A 24,153-nucleotide genomic window follows, 5' to 3' on the forward strand; every position below is an offset into this window, starting at 1 on the left:
TGGGTTGGACGGCACAAACCACTGTTTTGGTGCATGCCCCTGATGATCATTTGGGAGAACTCCTTCAGAAATGGTCAAGTTCCTTCAGTCTATGACTATAAAGAACAATATATCACACCAGTGTTTAAAAAAGGAAAAACAGACCCGGGAAATTATAGATAGAATTAGACCTGTCTCGTTAACTTCTCATATGATAAAAGTGTTTGAGAGAGTACTAAGAAAGAACATGGTAGAGCAATTGGAGTCGAATCACATATTCTCTAAGAATCAACACGGTTTCCGGAAAGGTATATTAAATTGCCTTGTACTGTACACCAATTTTTATTTTACATCGTAGACGTACTACTACTAGTACTATTCTGTATTCTAAGTTCAAAGTTGTAAAAGCCGCGTATTAGATAAAATATAACAAAATTAAATGTATAACAAGTATAACACTGTCACTAACACAAATCGCTCGTTAAAAGTTTGCAAAAGTTTGCATTTAAATTTTCGTTTCAATGATCTTGGATAATAAACACAAACTAATTTTATTTGTTTTGCAATCATTTATGAATATGGGTCGTTCAGTGTTCACATGTTAAAAAATACGTCATCATTTATGTTGTAGGTTTATAATCTAAACGTGCGCCGAGTTGGACTCGTCGATACTCGATGGTCTTGAAACAAATATATTACAAGTATCACCCGTTATCATTTATGCTCCAAAAAGTGAAAACGTAATATATTAATATTCGAGCGTGCTAAATCACTTTACAGTCGATCTTCGAGATTTTTTTAAAAGGGCCACTTTCTGTAAACCCATTTACACACATATAATGTATGACGTATGACTATGTAATATCCTAATCACTAATATGTATATCAATTTATACATATTAGTGATTAGGATATTACTTTATTACTATTAGCTATTTTGTATATCTATCGCGTAGAAATTACACTGACGTAAACTTTTTCAGACCGGCCCCTCCCCCTAACTCTAAAATAGCTTTTGTAACATGTGAACGATCTATTAGAATTAGTATTAGAAGAGTTTTTAAGTCGCAACGTATACTCCTGCAGTTGCAGTTATATTAACTACAAGTACAAGAATTTAGAATTTAGATAGGTCAACTCTTTTGGCGAGCTGATTGATTAAAAGATATCTCATCTTGAGTTCATGTAGTGCCGATTCATTTTCCAAACTCGATGGAAGTTCTTGTGATTTACCGTCTGTTTCTGTGTGTTCCTGATTGAATTGATATGATTATGATCAGACATCAAAGTTTAACAAAAATTAGCCACTGAGAGAAACGCGAAAGAAAATTTTCTAAATGGTCACAAACATTAATATAAGTTATATATGTCAAAAAAATTGCAGTTAAAACTGTCAGTTCCATCACAAAGTATAATTATATCAAGATGCGAGAGAAATAGTTGTATGAACGTCGATTTTGAACATGTGCACTTAATATAATTATATCGGAGAGAACTCCACCCTTCAATTAGATATTGCCATTGGCCTTTAATCGTAAAATGATAAACCAGTTAGTTATGGGATCAGCAAATAAAAATTATAAATGCCTCGCGTAATCCATAAGTATAATGTTGAACATAAGGATCAATTCTCACCGGATCAAAATGTTCTTCAAGGTCTTTATTATTTTCTAAACATAAATCGTAATCCAATTGTTCTTTCACCTTTGTTTTCCTCCCTAAACGCAATAACTATGAGTTAACAAATCTTATTATAATGATGATAATGATATGATATTGAGACTAATTGTAGTTATAAGATCTTTTCATGTGTCATTCATTTTGATAACAGGGGCCGGGTTATATCATTGTATTAAGAATCAAGAATTGTATTTTTAAGTTTTAATAAAACGAACATTTTGGAAAAAATTATACTAACGATTCGTATAGCCCTTGGACAAATGATACAAGGTATGAGCAGGAGCCATTATAATATTAAATGGAAAGAGCCAAGGTATTCCATTCCTGTACTCCTGGAAGATTAAGTTTTTTAGAATGGAATTAAAAATTGAACAACGTTTTGAGACCCAACATGAACAGTAAATAGATATAATTATAATCGACCATGTATGAGTAGATATTCATACATAGAATTAGATGGTATTGGGCTAAACTATAGATACAGCAACAACAACAGCATAAAAATTACTGGGCAGCGCTCAGCCTGTCATTCCGCTGAATCTCTAGTCGGGTCCCCAGGTAACATGATGAAGATGAAAGCAAGCTTCTAAATTCGGGATAGCCTGTGGCAGGCAACGCCCGATTCTAATGCTTCTACAGACCTACACAAGTGCAAGTAAGTAGGTAAATATTTCATGCTAGGCATGTGGCACCCATTACACTGGTGTGCCCACCTACGAGTGGTATTGAAACGTCGCGCGCCTGAAACGTCGCGCGCCTGAAACGTCGCGCGCCTGAAAGCATGATAATGTCAGCCGCGCCGTAAGCTTTGATTAGGTTTCAGGTATCGCGTCCGCGGCAAACAGAAGATAAATCGGAAATTGTGGAACCAGATGATACGGTTTTTGAGGCATTTTGATACGGTCATTTTAGTCTGTTAAAGTAGTCTCAGAGTGCTGGAAATGGTTTCACGGTGTAGGGGGATGTGTTTACTAACTATTTTGACGTCAAAATTGTCGCCAGAGGCTCCCTGAGTCATGGAATGAACGGAATGAACAAAAGTGAAATTTTTTCTAAAACTCGTCGGATTGCCCCAAAACAGGTCGGAATCGTTTGGTATTGACCCTTATAGTGTTCCTACAAAGTTTGGTGGCCCTAGCACTCCCAGAACGCCCACTAGAGACTTGATTCCATTTCCGTATCAGAAAGCTGGTTCGTGAGTATCCGATATTGATACGGTCATTTCAGTCTGTTAAAGGGGCTGCAGAGTGCTGGAGATGATTGTACGGTGTAGGGGAGTCTTATTAATTTTAAAGTTGCATTTGTCAAGAAATGCTCCAGCCATAGAACTTGATAGAGAAAGAGCAATCGATTACTTTCTATATGTGAACTACACTATTTTGGGGATTAATAGAATAAAAGTTAATAAGATCGAATAAGTTTAGTTATTTTTGTTGTGCTAATTTATTTGCATTCAGTAATTTCTCGTCAGTATTTATGTTTTATTATGATTGGTCTGTCCCGTTAACTTTTATTTAAAATTAAAATAAAGTTTTTTTTCCATACATACCAACATTTTTTTGGGATTCTTGTTTTTAAGTCTGTTTTGTTTCTACCTAAATTGAGCCTAACTTATTTCTATTCAGGAGAGTTCTCTCACAGATGATTTTTAATTCGAAGATTTCAAGAGCCTAAACTGTGTATGATTCGCCTCTCCAAACAAATCAAAAATAATATACTATATAGTATATATACTTAGCTTTACGACAATCTGTTGTAAAACAGGGGTTCCCCAGAAACCCCACTTCCCGATACTCCTGAAACTTAAAAAGTTTGTGCAGTCGATTTGGTAAACATCTAGACGCTCTGCAAAATTTCAGATCTCTAACTCAATTTTAACTAACATGGTTTTTAAGGCAAATGAATATGACGAGTTTGGCTTTTTTACCTAATTTTGTATAACATGCTGGCGCGTATTTTGGACAAATTTCTTAAAACCATAAAACCCTCCACATAACTATTATATATTCCTGTTGATCTTTGACATTGAATTATAATGTTTTGAACTTAAAATATGCCTGCTGAACTACTTTCCGGTGAGTCTTAATGCCCTGAAAAACAGCAAAGCGGCGATATAATAGGTCTAGGGGGTAAATATTAAGTGAGTACAGCAGGGTGTCAGACATTATTGGCGTGTTTGAAATTTTATGTGTATTTTATGATGAAATCAATTATATTTTTCTTTCGACGGGTCATAACTTTACTTCTGAATATCGAAAATTTACAAATTCAAAAACACTGCGTCTGTAGACAATCGTTCTGAACTTTTTCAGGATTTCAAAATTTTGTGTGTTGATGGTACCTCAAAACCCATAATTTAGGCCGTTATTTAAAGGGTCGATTTCACATACTCCCCCTGGTTAGATTTACGAAGGAGTAAGGGTTTTATGTGTATTTTTATTTTTTTTTTTGTGTGAATTTTTTCGGAAATTATTTTGTGTAACACTATGTAGATCTAAAGTGCACAGCTCTTCAGGAGATAGCGAAAATATCGAAAACTATAGATTTATACAAAAGCTCTCTTTCTCCTCTAAAAAATGACCAATAAAATATAGTCGGGCGGACCTCATCCCGGAATTCAGGGGAAGCAGCCCGAAGGCTTCAAGTCCAATAATCATAATTTTTCTCTTTCGTCTGGATTATCAACGGAAATTTAAATTCTTTGGATTCGTTTTTAACTGAACTGTAGTATAAAGGATTATCTTCGAATGATCTAAGACTCATAGGAAACTGACCCTTAGAAGTCAAGTAATGGTCGTTTCTAAAAGCCTTGGGTAAGCTAAAATTTCACGACAGCATTGTTATAACAACGCGGTCATGCTTCAGCTTGCCAGAGTATGACGACTATTTTGGTTCATCAAATCTGGAAGATATTTTGCCAAGGAATATGACTTACCGAAAAGAGTTTGCATCTGGAAAACTTCCATTCAGTGTCAGCGTTAGTCTGTATCTCAACGTTACCTGAACGGGAGATATGTATTCTGGATTATACTATCCGGCGTCTATTTGGATATGTCTGGTAAAATAGTGTAGGGGTAATGACAGAATATTTAAGTTATCAGAGATATAGATAGTATAATATTCGTTCAATTAAATATTTATCAGTTTCACCTACGTATTGTTAAGCATTGCAATGAGAGTATTGAGAATAATGATAGCTCCAATAACCGAGTACACCAGAACGAGTAACAGGATTATGGCAAATGTCAATTTGTGCTTTGTTGAAAGTGCCTAATGCTCTAATGGGGTATTTTGTGAAATTAGCATCGCAGCTAAACTTTTTTATGGAAATTGAAGTCTTACCACTCAAAAATCATAATACTGCTGAGTACGAATGGATTCACATAGCTTCCTTGGAAACTTACATCGTAGCCAAAAATGTCAAAGAGAGACCAGGTCAAATTTATCAAAGTACTCATAAATGTACTGAATTCCTCAAACTCAGTCATCTCTGCATCTTGGTCCATCTGAATACGTCTGCTATCAAATTTAGCCTAGCCCCCCCCCCCCCCCCCCCCCCCCCCCCCCCCCCCCCCCCCCCCCCCCCCCCCCCCCCCCCCCCCCCCCCCCCCCCCCCCCCCCCCCCCCCCCCCCCCCCCCCCCCCCCCCCCCCCCCCCCCCCCCCCCCCCCCCCCCCCCCCCCCCCCCCCCCCCCCCCCCCCCCCCCCCCCCCCCCCCCCCCCCCCCCCCCCCCCCCCCCCCCCCCCCCCCCCCCCCCCCCCCCCCCCCCCCCCCCCCCCCCCCCCCCCCCCCCCCCCCCCCCCCCCCCCCCCCTATGTATCGCCCCCAAGACAAAACCCTGTAAGATTTTGACCACTATAAGAATCAAAGGTTGTTTCACGAATCTCAATGTTGGTCAATCTAAATGACACTATTGATCATTGAAGTTTCTAAAACAGATTCCTATATAATCTACGCTATTGTTTACCTAATAATATTATGATTAGAAGTACGAGAAGCTTGGCAACATCATTCAGCATCTTCTTTACAGCGAGTTGTAGAGGTCCTATCACGTTTAAAACGTCCAAAAAGTTCATTAGACGGAAAAAACACTAACACTTGGGTTATACCTGAGATAACAAGATTATAACTCAGTTCACTTAAACTCAGCTCACCTAAACTAGATCCTAGACAATTCAGAACAATATTCTAATTCAACAATTAATGATACTGCAATGTATCCTGATTTATCGATTAACTGTTAGAAAATACCACAGCGATTCCAACTAGCTAAATATATACTACCCACTGTAGATATACACTGCACTCAAGGTGTTTCTCTTAAAATCTCCAGCCAGTACATCAACATCTAGCTCATCTACCAAGAGTAAGTGAGACACAGCCGAAATGCTCCATAGTCTCAGTCCACAGGCCGAGAGGAGTAGAACACAAATGGAAACGTCCACATAGTTCCAAAAGTTGAAGAAGTACCTTTTAATGCCTTTTACATACCATTGATACAGTTCACTATTTACTCTTGAAAGAAGGCACAACCAAAGAATTATTTCCGTTACATTAATATTTGTATTCTTCTCCAAAACTTGATATTCACTCCTTTGGCTGTGACTTTCGGAATGCTCAAAAGCAACTGGGACCGAAATAGACACATACACTAAGAAGCCAAGGAGAATTGCATAATTGGCGACATCGCACAAGAAAGAGTAAAACGGGGTTAGCAAGTCCCGAGTAAAGTAATCTAGTGGGCTATATTTGTACCGCCAACTCCCGGACATCAGAGAATCTTTGATAAGCAGTAAAAACATTACTGGACACAAAAAAGCGGCAGAGAAAGCTTTGAAGATCAGTTTTACTTTCTTTCCAAGACTTCTGGGTAATCCGGCTGCCGTTGAGAACTCGTCCAGATATTTCTGACAAAAATGGATGTGACAAAAACCGTTTCTCACTTTCCTCAAGAGCATTCTCAATGTACTTTGAACCGCATAACAAACGCCTAGCTTCCCATATTGTACGGCAGGCATCCAAGTAAGAATAGGTAAAATCTCTAGCAGTACTCGCCAGCATGTTACAATCGATGGCGTATTCTTCTTTGACCTGAGATACTTGAAGGAGCTTGGAACTGACCTGATGGGCGGTTTTCATGGGATCCCTGGTTAGCATCAGAAATTTAGGTTCCAAGAGTGCAGTTAGAGACATCATAGCAGTGCGGGATTCTTTATTTGGGGTTTCTAAAGTATCACATAACGTGTCCATTGCCTGTTTTATATCTGCACCATGAATTAGCAGCTCACGGAGGATGGCCATATTTTGATCACTGGGATTCAAACTCAAAGATTGAGCTACATAAACCAAAGGACAATCATTGAACTCATCAATTTGGTTTGGATTAGCTCCGTACTTCAGAAGCATCATTGTCATCTCGTTTCTACAGGACCCCATTTTGCATGATAGAAGGAGTGGGAAATTCCCGAAATGGTCACGAGTGTTTACCAAATTGAACTTCTCTGAGTAGTAACTTTTTGCACATCCAAACATTGGGATTATTTCAACTGGACAGCAATAGGTCTTAAGAAAAGCCCTCATTTCGTCAATAGCTCCGTTTTGGATAATTATAAATAACTCTTGTAGCTTCTGGGATCTTTCGTGAGATGAGAGAATCTTGACTTGTTCAACTTCTGTGCAGGTTTTTTTATTTAGTTTTCCAAGTTGTGTTTGCTTCTCATCTGAATTCGTACTTGGTGCCGGTGGACTGATAGTGATACAAGTTGGAGGTGGAAGGGTGGGATGGGGCTGGATCGCCGAATTTGTTAAGTAAGCTGCCGGATCTTCAAGTGTTGGAGGAATGCGACTCTTCGATAGGTGGGGAAGTTGCCCTTTTTTGGGCGGTTGATAAGGGGGTGTGTGTGTCCTCATATCGTAGTCTTCCAAGGGGGCCGAACGGATAATGAGATTGTTATTATCTTTTCCCGAAAAACTCCTCATCTGAATTTTTTCATCACCCTGCTGTTTCTGGCTTACATTTAGCCCCCTGCCCCTGGCTCTGTATCTATTGCCTTCTTGTTTCTTTTCAGAATAAAATCCTTCCGTTGTTTCAGTTTCTAATTCTTGTTTATCATTTCCAACTGATCTAGCTTCAAACTCACGCTTGTAGTTGTAACCGCCAAAATACTCTCTCGGTCTTGAACTTACGTTTTCCCCTCTCGACTTGTCAAGCCCACTTCCAGTTTCATCATCATGACCGTGAACTATGGGCAAGCCAAGTGGGATCGGAATGTTGTCCGGTTGAATAGAACTTATGCGATCGTTTATAGTGTATATTCGTGTGCTTGTTTCAGTTTCAGAAACTAAACTGGCTGTGGACCGGTGGAAATGGAAGCCTTGTCTTTCGAGATCGTATAACACTCTTGAGTTAGGCCTCATGTCGGGATTAAATTCAGTGTGTTTGTCTGCAGTATTAAAGATTCATTGCAGCTGTAATTAACATATAGGTTTGCAATCTTTTTGATCTTTGATTGGATTTCAGCTCTACCTGATGAGTGTGCAAAATTACTTCCCACTCAAATATTGAAAATATATTAGTACTACCAATTACAAATATTATCGAAATTCTAAGTGGGCATATTGTATTCTAAAACAACGTCAACTGTAGTTATTTACTGTACGATAAAAACAATTAATAGTCTATGAGCGCATTGTGCAAACGTATTTATATTCTATATTCTCATACGAGACAACAAAACTATTAAATCATGTTTACCACTGTGGATTATAAGTCGCAAGATGATGCATGATGATTGTATTTTATTTTAAAGGCAGTATTACAAGCTGAATTGAAATTTAAACTATACGGTTACAGTCAAAAAGAAGTTGGACAGCGTCATGTACACAGCTTCCAACTCGAACAAAAGAATGTGTACAAAACAGGAAACACTTTTATCACTCACAATCAGATATGAAACATGGAAGTTAAGTTCATGGTGCTTGGTAATATGATATATCAGTACTGACGGTACTGTAACGCCTACTACAGTAGTACTGGTTCAGCGAAAGCTCTAACAAATAGTACGGTTATTACTTACTTACTTATTAAGTGTTTCTATTCGTGGAATGTAGAAATAGAATGATATTCTAATCCAAACTAAAGTTTTAAAAAGTCAAAGTTAACAGAACATGCATGCCGTACTTTAAGTTAATCAACCTACGTGATGTGTGATGTGTGCTGTGTGATGACTGCGTGATGTGTGATGTGTGATGTGTGATGACTGCGTGATGTGTGATGACTGCGTGATGTGTGATGGCTGCAAACCTGACACCCGATGTTTCGCAGTACAGGTGGTATTGCTTGACACATGTTGTATTCCCCTTTTCGTGCGGGATTAAAGGGCCGACATGCGTGTGGCAAGATATTACACTATTACTATTGCCACACCTACAAACTACATACATACAACTACATAACAACCTCTTGGGTATCCAGGAGTAACCAATTTTCATACCCTCAAATGTTGTCTGTTCTAGGAGCCCAGAAATTACAATTTTACTGGCGTACATAATAGTTATGAGGCAACTGCAAGCAAGACCTCAACATTTGATAATCCCTGCAATTTTCACTTTCAGCATCCGTCAGGTTTGTGCGAATAACTAACCTGGCACGATTGACGTTGTTGACCGTAAATCAAACATTTGGAAGCGAAAACAGCGGTTATGATTTATCGTTATTAAAATTGGCGTCTCCAGAAAACTGGAAAGCAAAATTTGAATACACTCAATGATTCTCATAATTGAGATTAATAATTTACGTCGTAAAGATCAAAACTGTTTAAACTCACTCTTCTTCGTTCAAATGTGAGACAAGTTTGAAAAACTTAACTCAACTTAAAGTACTAATTATATTATCTAGAAGCACATTATTTTAGATATCTTATTTTTATCGGTGAATCCTCTCAGTCTCACATCACCTTAAATTCGACCAATTTTACGTTCCTACTTTCTTAGGGGGAGGTCACTATAGACACAGATGGCAAAGACGTGAAACGTTACGCCGCTGTAAGTGTGTAATCAGTGTACAGGAATTTACATAGCCTATCGGACGTTATTATGCACCACGTCAATATAAATTGAATGCCTCAAAAGGCATTAAACGGGCTTTTATTTTGAACCGATCATTAAAATGAACGATGCGCTAGGGCCTCTAGCTTTATGTCCGTTCAAATAAATTCCGATAAGGTATCCAATATGGTCATTGTTCAAGACAGCTAAGCCTCTATTTATCGTACTTCTAACTTAAACAAATTAAATTTAAATTGTTCCACCAGTTAAGTGACTTTGATCCCTGAGAAGCTTAGTATTTTAACTGGCACCATCCTACCAACAATTGAGTGTCTCAAATATTTATTATTTATGAACAGTTTGTCGTTATATCAGCATATAAAAATAGTCGTGAAGCTTGCACCCACGTGTGATTGAATAAATAAAATAAATTTCTACTGTCCATTTTAAGGGGTTGCTCACATATGACGTAACACTTCTTGCTGCTCACATATGACGTAACACTTGTTGTTGCTCACATATGACGTAACACTCGTTGTTGCTCACATATGACGTAACACTCGTTGTTGCTCACATATGACGTAACACTTGTTGTTGCTCACATATGACGTAACACTCGTTGTTGCTCACATATGACGTAACACTTGTTGTTGCTCACATATGACGTAACACTTGTTGTTGCTCACATATGACGTAACACTTGTTGTTGCTCACATATGATGTAACACTTGATTGATTGATTTCATTGACCAATTTTTAATCTCCGCCGTAATAAATTTGACTCATAGTTTCTTGTTAAAATTAATCTAGTCTCGGTGATAACGTAATATGCGAACGACCCCCGAACGACCCCTAACCCAGATGTATTCACCCGCTCGGCAGCAAAAATTAGCAATTCATCTTTTTTCATCCATTCACTATTTCAAATTCGGGTAAAAACGTGTCGTTATTAAATCAAAATGAGTCCACCGTTCAAGAAAGATAAAAGCTTTCACTAGAAACGACAAAGTTCAATAGAGGGTCAGTGAATCGCTAGAAAGAACGTGGCTTCTCTGTTCACCATTCCCCGTCACCAATTGCTTTATGGAACACATGATCTTTACCCCCGATATTCATAACCCCTTCCTTCAGATTCAGCTTCCACTTATTTTTACTTCGTGTTACCTGCAAATATTCAAATTATTAGAGCTGTCAAAAAGTACAAGATTCGTGAATTCAGCATGATTACCAAATTTAGTTGGCTTATCCAAGTTCACTAATCATGGAATAAATAATTTTGGACAAATTTTAGTTTTAAAAAACAAGCTTTCCTCGAATTGATAAGATTATCATTTCACCTTATCGAACAGACATACGACGACGTTATCAGTGGCTTCAAATTCAGTGTTATGACCGTCGTCACTATCATCATCACCGGAGTTGAGTGGGTCGTCTTCTTCCTAATTGAGCCACTATCAGTGATCAGTTTCAAGTTTGTTGTAAATATCAGATCGGACAACATAAATTGAATCGACTCGAGAGAACAAATAATTTCGAATACCGCGCGCGCGTTTTTTAAGGCGCGCAAATCGATTGTGATTTCTACATGATCAGAGCTACAAAACTAGCAATGCAGAGATTGAATCCGAGTTCGTGGAAACATTTGTGTCCGATTTGAGAAACATGTTTTTGGCCTGTATATGTCCTCGTAACACAGAGTTGGATTTACCCTGGTTATGAATACAGTGGCTTGACGTCTAACTTTTAAGTTCCTGCATATGAAATATTTATTGATTCCACAGAATGAACGAAATGAACAAAAACATGGAACATTATCTCTAGATTGCCTAAAATGAGCTGAAACCTGATTGGTTATCGGTTGGTTTTGATACCACAAGGTGTCCCGTAAGAATTTTTGGTGGGGTCTAGATGTCCAGAAAGGGCCTGGGGCAATGTTTCCATTTGGTTGTCAGAGTAGTTGAGCTCGTGCGAAACATTTGTCTCCGATTTTGGAAACATGCCCTTGTAGCCGCCAATTATCCATGGGCTTGACTTAGAATCAATCTGGTATGGTAGAGGGCCTGTGCTACTAAACAATGTCCAGCCACTAGAAGTGCGCAAATTATTAATGCGAATAACGAACGAAATGAGAAAAATCATCATTATCAGAAATTCCACGAATTGAGCTGTAATCGATGGGTATTTGTATCAGAAGTATCCGGGGAATTTGGTGGGTCTGCCATGTGTATACTTTAACAAACAGTGCAGTTTTTATGTAGTAGCCATGGCGGGGAGAGCGGCGTTGGAAATTATCTCCGTTTTCTTTGATCGTTTCTTCTGAAAGGGTGCTCAGAGTTAATAGAATATATTGGGTGATTATTATGGGGGGATTGTGACCATTTTTGTCTCCGGTATAAATCAAGATTCCCGAAAAGTAGCATGAATACTTCGAAGTTCGAAATCAGGAACAACCAAGGATATATAATCAATCATGAATTTAAAAATATAGATTTCAAATGCTTGCGACTCACGTGTTTTCTTTTAGGATTGCTGTTCTGGACTGCCTGGAAATTATCACATATCGTCGTCTTACTGTGCTTCTGATGATCTGATTCGTCACGTGTTCGGTTTATAACCTCGCATATCTGTTCCATGACGTCATAAGACTGGTCTGTGACGTCATCATCTACTGTTATAACGTCACAGCTACCGTCTACTTGTATAGAATCGCTGGCGTTGTTAAACTCCTTCTTAGTAACGGTGGTAACCCCGGAGAGAGAAGGGAAGGGTATATTTGCTGGGTATTGGGAGCTGGAACTGGATGGCATGCTAGGCCGCACAGACGGGGCAGCGTTGTGTATGTTTGGTCGCACACTGTGCTGCCCTGTGTTATGCATACCAGGCCGCACACTAGCAATGTGCATGCCAGGCCGCACGTTTGTCACACCACTTTGAATGTTGGGTCGCATATTTGGACCAACACTATGGATGTTGGGCCGCGCAGTGCCTACAACATTGTGAATATTAGGTCGCATGTTGGGGGCTGCATGTTGAATAATAGGACGCGCCCCACCACCACCAGCCGGGGGCTGGGCTCGGGAAATGTTCTGTCCTTGCAGGGTTTGGGGAATAAAGGCAGAGATGTGGCCAGGGAATGGGACATTTACTCCTGATGCTGCAGCTGGGGTCGCTGAAATGAGGAGTTGTTAGCTTCAACAGTCAATTTACCTGGTGATATTGATAATAAGTGAATGTTTTCATAACGACTTAAAGAAAAACTATGATTGCATTTTTTTCAAGAATATACATCATTGACAACCAGTACCAATGAATATGGCCTCATTTATGCTTTCAATTTCATGTGCATGAGTCAAGTAAATAACCGGGAGGCTGACATAGGGGCCCCCCGATTATCAGGGGTCAGATCATGTCACCAATTAGTGACGTATAATTAGTGATGTGATCCATCTGTCGCTAGCCGCTAGATATAGGGTAGAGTTCACATGTCAATTCTGTACATTTTTTTAAATTTCAAAATTCAAATAAACTTTGGGGGGGGGGGGGCAACCATATTAAAGTATATTAAAATGTAGGATTTTTCCCGATTTTGACCCGGGGATATACTTTAATATACTTTAATATACTTTAATATACTTTAATATATCCCTATCTCCTAGGAGGCCTACTTCAAAAATTGTTGCCCAAAATAAGCTTGAAATGCAATTCTTAATCTATTCCAAAAAGTTCTTGAAAAAATATTGAAAACTGATGGAGTTATTTCAATTTTAATGAAGTCATTTTGGCTAGTATTCCGAACCGAGATATTATGTGCAATTTTCCCAATTTTGTTCATGGAGGCCTTTTTACTTAGTATCCACTATATTCAACAAACACTGAGTTATGTCTTTCACATAGAGTTAGTCTCATTAAAAAATATTGAAATTTTATCGAATTTGGGCAAAAGCGAATTTGGGCAAAAGCGTATGCCCAAATATGGGCATATTTTTTAAAGCTCATAGCTTAGCCAATTTTTGACCAATCTGGATGGAAATTCATGTACTAGTCCTAAAACAGGCTTATCTTGCGAATCTGAGTGAAAAATATAGTTCATCATGTAAATCTTAACGAAGAATATAAATCTTCTAATTGTAGGTATATTAAAGTATATTAAAATGTAGGATTTTTTCCGATTTTGACCCGGGGATAACTTTAATATACTTTAATATGGTTGGCCCCCCCCCCCCCCCCCCCCCCCCCAACTTTACATCAATGTACTACAGTTATATTCAATAGAAAAGACCACAATATCTCCTGTGAGGCAAAAACATGGAAAAAGAGAGAAAAATATTCATGAGACTCAACACTACCAGACTACAGCTGGAGTGAGAAACATCAGAGCTGTACATTAAGAAGTAAACAAATAACCCATGTTTACATATCATTCTGCTTGCATTAATAGCGCATATTACCAATAGGTGAATATTAACAATTGGTCAAAAATTACTTTTTCCTCAAACTGTAGCTTTAAGTAAATACATACAATTTTTAGCCATGACTTGCTCGAAAAATTTGAAATTCGCACGAACTATGCAATGTTTTTATGTTTTGGTTGGATAGTTTGTTTTCTTTTGACTTCATAGAATCATAGAAGGTGCACAGCTCTTTCTACGTTTCCAACAAACTGCCCATCCCATGTAAGATTCACCACACATCCTCCTAGTTACCACAAAAACTACAAAAAATCAACCACATTTTTACCACAACTTTTGCTTTGGTAGAAATTTTCATGCCACTCTCATTGTACATTTCTCGTAATTTTCAGGGATTTTCTAATGAATGGTGCTCCTTAAAGTAAATACAAATTTGTGGAGTCTTTGATATTTCAGTTATCAACACTCTCGCCTGAGGCAATAAGACAAACATAACCAATAATGAACAGTGAATCCCACCTTGGTTGTTATTCTGTTGGGGTTGGTTTCTGTAGTTGTATTTGTAGATCTGACCCCGCGGTATGTAATCTGAAAAAGGGATGGTTATCAGAATAGTTAATACCTGCAAATGGTATGTAAAACGGTCTGTGGATGTAACTAAGGGTAACTAAGCGTAAATAATCTCAATTCTGTTAGAAACCTGGAGGGTTGATTGCCGGTTCTACAGCTCTGGTAGCGGAAACTTTGCTCTCCCACAACTGAAATAATGACAAATAAAAAGGAGTTTTTTGGCAGCTGATTATAGAGCAAATTGATGTAAATATTAGGTTGAGTTTGTGAGAAATATAATATTTCAGACGCCCGGCCATAGAAAATTATTATAATTAGATCAGGAGGAGTCAGTATGCTCATATTATCGTAATTTGAGACGCATTTCACGCGATCTACACACACCGAAGGAACCTTTGAGGTTCGTAGCATTACAATAGGTGGTTCTAGATGTGTGCGAGAATTGAGAACAATTAGACAAGGCGAGGTCGATGTAAATTAGCTTGACCACTTACCAAACTGTTAGGAAAGTAATGAAAGTGGAACTAATCGATCGCCACTCCCCAACTTAATCGGTAAAATAAGAAATGAGAGTAACAATAATTTGTGAATTGAGATTGGTAATCACACGTCATGTAATGGACACATTCTATGCGAAATAAAGTTTGGCGTTCTGCAGCGAGTTAAAACTTAAAAGGTGGATTATAGCTTGCCTTTAAGACTGTTTTGTTTCACCTAAATATGAGCCTAACTTGATTCTATTCAGGAGGTTCTCTCAAGATGATTTTTATATCGAAGATTTCAAGAGCCTAAACTGTGTATGATTCGCCCCTCCAAACAAATCTAAGGTGAATTATAATACTAATAAATAAGCTCGATTTTAATATTTACCGTTCTGAGCTCCTGTAGGACACTTTCTTCGATCCCCTCATTTAGAAAAGTTTCACGGGAGTTTTTTATCGTCTCATCGATAACCCTCTTGTAGACAAATTGCTGAGGAAAATGTCGTTAAATTCAACAAACATAGGTGTGAGAAGTAAGCAAATTTAGCACAAATGTGAGAATAGAAGTTAAACTAAGTGTATGACGTTATACACAATTCATAACGGTCAAAGCAAATACCACGGTTGAGATGGATGTGTTGGCCATTCCGCTTGATCTAGAGAAGCGAAGGCGATTCAGTCGTTTGCGAACTGCCTTTTATACTAATCTGGTCAGGAACTAAACCACATGACCTCACATCGCTGCATTGATAGCAGGCGTTCAAATATCAGAACATTTCCAAGCATCTATTGTAAACGCCTGTTTATCCAACGCGATAAATCTCGCTGTCACTATTTCATGCGATGTAAAGACAAAGCAGCGCACTATGATAGTGCGCGGCGTCACACACTTTTTTCAATATTTTGATTTTTTTCTTGTCTGTAAAAATTGTACCTAATTTTTATTTTGTAATTTTACAAATTTATATTGAATCAGTTTAAATTATTTATTATAAAAATGAAACAAAAACAAAATTACAGTAAGTTCTTTTTTGTCGGTTTCTAACCTAACAGGACGCGCGCTGAGTTGGACGACAAATATTTTACAAGTATCTATATCACCCGTTAAGTTCTGTCATGTCCCTCAGCGTAGCGCTACTCGCTAGTTGCTACTTTCAACTATTTTCCCACTGTGCAGACTTACACTTATCTCAAATCTGAAGCGATCATTCAATTAATTTCTTGTCATACCAATACGTTGTATCACGTGGTGACCCCCACGTGGTGACCCCCACTGTCGACCTTCTAGTCATACGTTGTATGACCCGCCGCGCACGAGTGCGCGGCTCCCCCTGTATCGTAGAAACTCTACACCATAGTGAAACGACCATGGGGGTCACGATCCGTGATACAATTAATTTCCTTACGAGTCGCGTCGCTGAAATTTAGTGGTGTACCCTGTAATACTTCAATATTGTACATGACTGAATAGTCATATAAATTCTGTCAGTACTGTGTGAACATTAAGACGCTGTTTCAGCAACCGAGTGACATTTCACTGTCCTCAATTATAACTGACCATGTGCTACGTACTCCATAACGTTGGTTCCAAGATAACTAGTTTTGCCTTCGGTATATTTTGTCTTTTGTGATGAAATGTGCCTTCTTGTAGCGCGATGCACTACTGGGTCGCGCCGCGCATCAAATAATTCTTCTCGCAACCGTATGCAGATCGGCGAGATGCGAAAGATTGACATCGTGAATCAATGTGCCTTCCATCTAAGTAAAGACTGTCTATGTAAGACAACAATGTGGTCTATATAGATAAATTTCTTCTACGACCATGGTGCATGGGTAGCATTGCATTTTTATTTTCCTGTAAATCCAATTTCTTTCTTCTTGAGCTCTTATTTTTGACTAGCTCATCAGTCTTATGAGTCTCAGAAATGTGTTTTTGTTGGTTACAATTCTGTCCGTCCAATTTCCTATCCGCTTGTCCTTCTTTTTTCTTCTAGCAGTTGTGACGGAATTGTAATGAACAAAATCCATATATAATTATTTATGATATGTTTGATTTCTTGTTATTGTATGTCATTCAAATTTGGTAGACGGCCCCAACGTTAATGTGGCTCTTGCTATGTGTTGGTTCAGCCGAATTAATTATTATGTAATCAAGTTTATTTTTCTCTTTCAGTTAGTTGTCAAACATTAAGCAACTTATATTGCAGTACCATTTATCAATTAGTTTATCAAAATATGTCATTGTAATTTTGCATGGCTGAAATGTAACGCTTGATTTATATATAATAATTAATTGAATTTTCAAATAAAAAAATAGAAACAAAGGGCAGTGCGCTTATGTTAAGCTATTCTTGACAACTCGAGAAGTTTTTTTAAGATTGTCACTGTCAGCTTTTCAAGATGAAATGTGCCTTCCATCTGATTGATTGATTGGGGACCAGCTTTTGGTACACTGGTTAATGTTTACTATAATATTAAAGTATTACAATTACATAAAATTAGATAAATATAAATTCCCTTTGCTTAGGACGTACCAAAATATCCAAAAATGAAACGATGCACCTTAGCACACAACACAATACATAAACAACTGGCAGTGTATCCTCCTAAGTAAAGACTGTCTATGTAAGACAACATTTTGGTCTATATAGATAGATTTCTTCTACGACCATGGGTAGCATTTTTATTGTCCTGCAAATTAAATTTCTTTCTTCTTGAGCTCTTATTTTTGCATAGAAACAAAGGGCATTGCGCTTGTGTTAAGCTATTCTTGACAACTCAGGGGGGGGGGGGGGGGGGGGTGCAAAATCGTCGTTTGAATGTGGGACAATTTTGAAAAACTTTAACTGAGGTACTAGCAAAACTGTGCGTTTTGCTCTAGAAACACACTTTTTAGAGATTTTACCGGCGTATCCTCTAAAATCTCCTAATTTGTTCGATTTTAGGGAGAGGCGCTAAAAGGGGAAAAGGCGCCAACAGGGGGGCGCATTTTCGGCGGGGGGGGGGGGGGGGGGGGGGGGGGGGCGCCAACAGGCAACGTTACGCCACTGATTTTTAATTTACTTAAAATATTACTTTTTGGGTGAAAGGCTTTATTGGCTGAATCTGAACAACCTGGCTCTATCCAAAATATTTTCATTGTTTTGTTATGGCTGGTAGATAATAATTTGCTTTAAGATGGCACTGACAATAAGGGCGTGTTTGGTCAGTGTTTAAAGATGAAGTGTTGGTAGTGAATAGTGATCCTTTTACGATGCTATTGATCATGCTCAAACATGTAACCTTGAATATCGTACTATCTGATATCCAAGATTATTGCAACCTCATGAAGCACCTTGGCTTGTTTTGTCTGTTTGACAAATTCCCTGGATTTAGTTCAGCCTATTGTCGAATTCTAGGAAACTTCCAGCAATATAGTGATTATTCCATTATACTTTCATATTATTCTGAATACAATTATTTATGTATTTGTGTTGCGGAAAATTGGCATTTTTTCTTTCATCACTTATTGACATCCATTCAGCCAAATTTTTACATTGTAAAGGCTCTCTTACTATGGCATCGATGGCATCAGTTGATGATTCCCATCTGACTTGTGGAATATGTTTGGAGATAGTTGAGGATGCTGTGGAGACATGTTGTTGTCATCAGCTATTTTGTGAGTTGTGTGTGAAAGGTGTCAGTTCCTGCCCTATTTGTAGGAAGGATCTTGTGACATCTGTCAGTCATATCATAAGAAGAATGGTCGGAAATATTGAAAAACCATGTGATTACTGCAATATCGGGTTTCAAAGGGGAAACTTAAAATCGCATCATGAGGTTTGCACAAAGAGACCAACCAGTTGTATAATGGACGGATGCAGTTTCAGTGGAACCAGGGAAACATCATTAAATCATCTGATTGCTGATCATTCCAAAGAGTTAACAAGTCCAAACTACAAGATCATTTCTCAGCAAAATTTGAACAAATCGCCTGTTGATATGATTTGTAGAAAAACAAATTCCATGGGTAGAGAAGCAAGACTTGGAGCAACAGGAAAATATTATTGCCAAGGCCCACTTAATACAGGGTGTTACTGCTGTGACAGCAGTTGTGGACCAACTAACGGATGTAATTGCACAGCATGTTTCAGCCTTGATCTCAGCTCCAGAAACTTGCCACAAGGATATTTCATCAACAAACTAGGATACTCTGTTCGAAAAGGAGAAATCTGGCAAGGAAGAAGGAGATTCTACTGTGGAAGAAAAGTGATGTCTTTTAACACACGAGAAGGTTACCAGACTGATGGTTGGTGTGGTGATGATGATGGAGACAACTGTGAAAACTGTAAACTTATACAAGTTCAGCTTGAAGTTGGTGGATGCTATTCATCCATTTGTGGGAACTAAATAAGGTATGATCTTGATCTTGAGTAAATCCAGAACTGCTCATGCTGTGACCAAACCATTTTAAAATTGTTCTCACAAAAACAATTGGTACAATGAAACGTTTTCTTACATTTTAATGGTTAAATATTTTCCTTTTGGGTTTATAGCTGGGATGGGTTAGGAAGTGAAAATATTAATTTGATTTTTTAGTTGTTTAATTTATGTCAGACTCAGAATGTGTATTTAAAAGAATTCATTTTGTAAAGTTTTGTTATTTGTGTTAAATGTATGACAAAGTGAAACAGCAGGTTAATTAATTAAAAGTTCTGTGCTATTATTACTAATGCAAGTGTTTGGACTGATGACTATGTATTTTTGATTTTATCCAGCATACTATTACTATATTATTAATATAAGATTTATTTTTTGGAATACGGTAGGTACAAGTTTTTGATTATTCAAATATTCATTATAATGTCAAGGGGGGGGGGGGGGGGGGGGGGGGGGGGTGTCACGTCCGTCTATGTCCGCTTGTCTCATAGAATCCAAAAAGGACAGGACATAGGCGGACAAAGACGGACATAGGCGGACATAGGCGGACATAGGCGGACATAGACGGACATAGGCGGACATAGGCGGACATAGACGGACATGGGCGGACATAGGCGGACATAGGCGGACATTAATGGACACCTAAAGTGCTAAATAAAATGTTCAATTTTTGCTGTTATAGGGGGATCATGTTTTTTGTCCGTTCGGTACCCTATATGTAGGAGGAGTAGTCCTCCTCCTACTCCTCCTCCTCGTCCTCAGTCCTCCTCATCAGTCCTCAACAGTCCTTCTCCTCCCCAGTCCTCCTCCTCCTCCTGAGTCCTCCCTCTGGGTCCTCCTCCTGGGTCCTCCTTCATCTTCATCCTCCTCCTTTCCTCCTCAGTCCCTCAGTCCTCCTCCTCATCCTTCTCCTCAGTCCTCCATCCTCCTCCTCAGTCCTCCCCCAGTCCCCCTCCTCCTCTCCTATCAGGCCATCCTCCTCCTCCTTCTCAGTCCCTCCTCAGTCCTCCTCCTCCTCCCTGAGTCCTCCTCCTCCTCCTCCTCCTCTTTCCTCTCAGTCATCCTCCTCAGCCATCTCCTCAGTCTCCTCAGTCTCACCTCAGTCCTCCTCCTCCTGGGTCCTCTTCCTCCTCTTCATCCTCCTCCTCTTCCTCCTCGCGTCGGTCCTCAGTCCTCCTCCTCCTGGGTCCTCCTCCTCATTCTTCTCATCAGTCCTCCTCCTCCCCAGTCCTCTCCCCAGTCCCCCCTCCTTCTCCTCCTCCTATTCAGTCCTCCTCCTCCTCCTCCTCCCTCAGTTCTCCTCAGTCTCCTTCTCATTTCTCCTAAGTCCTCCTCCTGAGTCCTCCTCCTGAGTCCTCCTCTTCTTCCTTCTGAGTCCTCCTCCTGAGTCCTCCTCCTCCTCCCTCTCAGTCATCCTCCTCAGTCATCCTCCTCAGCCATCCTCCCCAGCCATCCTCCTCAGCCATCCTCCTCAGTACTCCTCAGTCCTCCTCCTCCTCCTGGGTCCTCTTCCTCCTCCTCCTCCTGGGTCCTCCTGGGTCTTCCTGATCCTCCCCAGTCCTCTTCCTCCTCCCCCTCCTCAGTCCTCCTCCTACTCCTCCTCCTCGTCCTCAGTCCTCCTCATCAGTCCTCAACAGTTCTCCTCCTCCCCAGTCCTCCTCCTCCTGGGGCCTTTTCCTGGGTCCTCCTCCTGGGTCCTCCTCCTCCTGGGTCCTCCTCCTCCTCCTCAGTCCTTCTCATAGGCGGACATAGGCGGACATAGACGGACATAGGCGGACATAGACGGACATGGGCGGACATAGGCGGACATAGGCGGACATTAATGGACACCTAAAGTGCTAAATAAAATGTTCAATTTTTGCTGTTATAGGGGGATCATGTTTTTTTGTCCGTTCGGTACCCTATATGTAGGAGGAGTAGTCCTCCTCCATCTCCTGCGGATTCTCAGTCCCCTCTCATCTTCAACGGAAGTCCTATTCACCTAGCCTCCTCATCGAAAAGTCACTTCTGGGTCCTACCTCCTCAAGACTGCAGTCTGTCGACACCTCACCTTCCACCTCATCCTCAGTCCTCACCTAATCGTTCCTATTATCCTCCTACCTCCTTCCTCGTCGCAGGTCCACCTACTCCCTACCTATTCAGTCACCTCCTCAATCTCCGGCTCCGTCCCCCAGCTTCACAACTAGCTCAACTTCCCATCACCTTTCCAACCCTCTGAGTCTCCTCTCCTCCTGTCCTCATTTTCTCGGTCAGTCATCTCTCAGCCATTCCTCCTCAGTCCTCCTCATGTCCTCCACCTCTCCTCCTCCTTGGTCCTACTTCTTCTCAATTTATCTCTCCCTCCTACGCGAAATTCGAACCTCAGTCACCCCCTGGGTCTTCCTCCTCATTTCTATTAGTCCTCTCCCTTACGTCCTCTCCCAAGTCCACCGTTCCTCCTATGTCGTCCTGGGCTCCTTCGCATCCTTAAACCTGCTCAGTCCTCTTCTCCATCTCCTAAGTCCCCTTCCTGAAGTCATCCTCCTGAGTTCCTAACTTTTCTTCTGCTCCTTTATTCCTGTCCTTCTCTCTAAACTTCAGTCATCTCCTCAGTTCATCCTCGCTCGCTATCCTCCCAGCCAATTCCTTCTTAGGCTTTCACTTCGTACTCCTTCTCCTCCTTCCTCCTTGGTCCTATCTTCCTTCTTTCCTCTCCTGGGTCCTAATGAGTCGTTCCTGATCCTCCAGTCATCTTCTCCCAATATCTCATTCCATCCTCTACTCTCTTCTGTCCTCAAATCTTGTCAATCCTCAACAGTTCCTTATCTCCCCAGTCCTCCTCCCTCCTGAGTCTCCATCCTGGGTTACTTCCTTCTTTTTCGCTGTGCTTGCTCTCTTTCATCACTCTCATTGATCATTCTCTCCTCTTCCTCTTGCACAGTCATCCTCCTCAGCCATCAACCTCAGTTCTCCTCATTGCCTCGACTCAGTCCTCCTCCTACATGGGTTCCTCCCTCTTCATCCTCCCTCTTCCTCCTCGCGTCGGATCCTCAGTACCAATCCTCCGGTCCACATCCTCTCTTCTCAGCAATTTCCTTTCTGCTACCAAAATTCTGAGGCAAAAGTCTCCTCTAGAAGTCCCCTCCTCTCTCCTCCAAGGTATAACCAGTTCGCCCGTTCCAAGTTTCCTAACTCCTCCTATCAGATCCATAACTCTACTTACTGAAGTCCTCCTATAGAGATCATCCTCTCGCCTTCTAGTAACCTAAAATCTCCTCTAAATGAACCTCCACCAGCCATCCCTCAGCCATCCTCAAGTCTCTAATAACCACTCCTGCAGAGGTTCTTCTACTTAACCTTCCTGGTCCTCTGGTCTTCCTACAGTCCCCCTACTCATCCAATCCGAGTACTCATCCTAAAAGCTTTCAATTGTCCGGTGTCCCAAATGTCAAAAAACTCCTACAAAATTGTCAGTCTCAAACCTGCCTATTTCCTTGACTCCACACAGACACCTGCCAAAGAACTTCCTAGAAGGACTTAGAGAGTCCTCCTACGGGCAATCTCTGAGTTAAAACTCCGAAATCAAAGCTTCTCATAGGCGGACATAGGCGGACATAGACGGACATAGGCGGACATAGACGGACATGGGCGGACATAGGCGGACATAGGCGGACATTAATGGACACCTAAAGTGCTAAATAAAATGTTCAATTTTTGCTGTTATAGGGGGATCATGTTTTTTGTCCGTTCGGTACCCTATATGTAGGAGGAGTAGTCCTCCTCCTACTCCTCCTCCTCGTCCTCAGTCCTCCTCATCAGTCCTCAACAGTCCTTCTCCTCCCCAGTCCTCCTCCTCCTCCTGAGTCCTCCTCCTGGGTCCTCCTCCTGGGTCCTCCTCCTCTTCATCCTCCTCCTCTTCCTCCTCAGTCCTCAGTCCTCCTCCTCATCCTTCTCCTCAGTCCTCCATCCTCCTCCTCAGTCCTCCCCCAGTCCCCCTCCTCCTCCTCCTATTCAGTCCTCCTCCTCCTCCTTCTCAGTCCTCCTCAGTCCTCCTCCTCCTCCTGAGTCCTCCTCCTCCTCCTCCTCCTCTTTCCTCTCAGTCATCCTCCTCAGCCATCCTCCTCAGTCCTCCTCAGTCCTCCACCTCAGTCCTCCTCCTCCTGGGTCCTCTTCCTCCTCTTCATCCTCCTCCTCTTCCTCCTCGCGTCGGTCCTCAGTCCTCCTCCTCCTGGGTCCTCCTCCTCATTCTTCTCATCAGTCCTCCTCCTCCCCAGTCCTCTCCCAGTCCCCCTCCTTCTCCTCCTCCTATTCAGTCCTCCTCCTCCTCCTCCTCCTCAGTTCTCCTCAGTCCTCCTTCTCATTTCTCCTAAGTCCTCCTCCTGAGTCCTCCTCCTGAGTCCTCCTCCTCTTCCTTCTGAGCCCTCCTCCTGAGTCCTCCTCCTCCTCCCTCTCAGTCATCCTCCTCAGTCATCCTCCTCAGCTATCCTCCCCAGCCATCCTCCTCAGCCATCCTCCTCAGTACTCCTCAGTCCTCCTCCTCCTCCTGGGTCCTCTTCCTCCTCCTCCTCCTGGGTCCTCCTGGGTCTTCC

At 40.9% G+C, this 24,153-nt stretch overlaps 2 protein-coding genes and 2 long non-coding RNA genes across 5 annotated transcripts in view; 1 reads left to right on the plus strand and 3 right to left on the minus strand.

Annotated features, from left to right (window-relative positions):
* LOC134821779 (uncharacterized) overlaps nt 1-24,153 on the plus strand; it is a 474,787-nt gene that overhangs the window by 151,780 nt on the left and 298,854 nt on the right. The window lies entirely within an intron of this gene.
* On the minus strand, nt 405-1,983 carry LOC134822409 (uncharacterized). The gene is made up of 3 exons (XR_010161181.1): nt 1,898-1,983; nt 1,615-1,697; nt 405-1,231 (listed from the first exon to the last, which is right to left on the minus strand). It is a non-coding gene; the product is annotated as an uncharacterized LOC134822409 (long non-coding RNA).
* LOC134822375 (uncharacterized) lies at nt 9,359-9,768 on the minus strand. The gene is made up of 2 exons (XR_010161178.1): nt 9,541-9,768; nt 9,359-9,489 (listed from the first exon to the last, which is right to left on the minus strand). It is a non-coding gene; the product is annotated as an uncharacterized LOC134822375 (long non-coding RNA).
* LOC134821822 (transcription initiation factor IIA subunit 1-like) lies at nt 10,679-15,924 on the minus strand. 2 transcript variants are annotated; one of them, XM_063832617.1, is made up of 8 exons: nt 15,786-15,924; nt 15,555-15,656; nt 14,815-14,872; nt 14,634-14,702; nt 12,216-12,874; nt 11,863-12,021; nt 11,043-11,144; nt 10,679-10,869 (listed from the first exon to the last, which is right to left on the minus strand). In XM_063832617.1, exons 1-6 carry the CDS (start codon nt 15,810-15,812, stop codon nt 11,956-11,958), a joined length of 981 nt encoding a protein of 326 aa, XP_063688687.1. In that variant the 5' UTR covers nt 15,813-15,924; the 3' UTR covers nt 10,679-10,869; nt 11,043-11,144; nt 11,863-11,955. The 2 variants fall into 2 exon arrangements, with proteins under 2 accessions (XP_063688687.1, XP_063688686.1); XM_063832616.1 differs by having other exon boundaries at nt 11,043-11,156.

Source organism: Bolinopsis microptera, chromosome 10 (assembly GCF_026151205.1).
Source record: "Bolinopsis microptera isolate Bmic1 chromosome 10, MBARI_Bmic_1.0, whole genome shotgun sequence".
Taxonomy (NCBI): domain Eukaryota; kingdom Metazoa; phylum Ctenophora; class Tentaculata; order Lobata; family Bolinopsidae; genus Bolinopsis; species Bolinopsis microptera.

Bases quoted from the DNA above. Each gene is read 5' to 3' on its own strand.
- LOC134821822 (XM_063832617.1), bottom strand. From the start codon at position 15,812: ATGGCCAACACATCCATCTCAACCGTG. The intron at 14,703-14,814 runs GTTTCTAACAGA...TCCCTTTTTCAG, and splicing joins ACCGGCAATCAACCCTCCAG to ATTACATACCGCGGGGTCAG. The intron at 12,875-14,633 runs GTGGGATTCACT...TCCTCATTTCAG, and splicing joins CCAACAGAATAACAACCAAG to CGACCCCAGCTGCAGCATCA.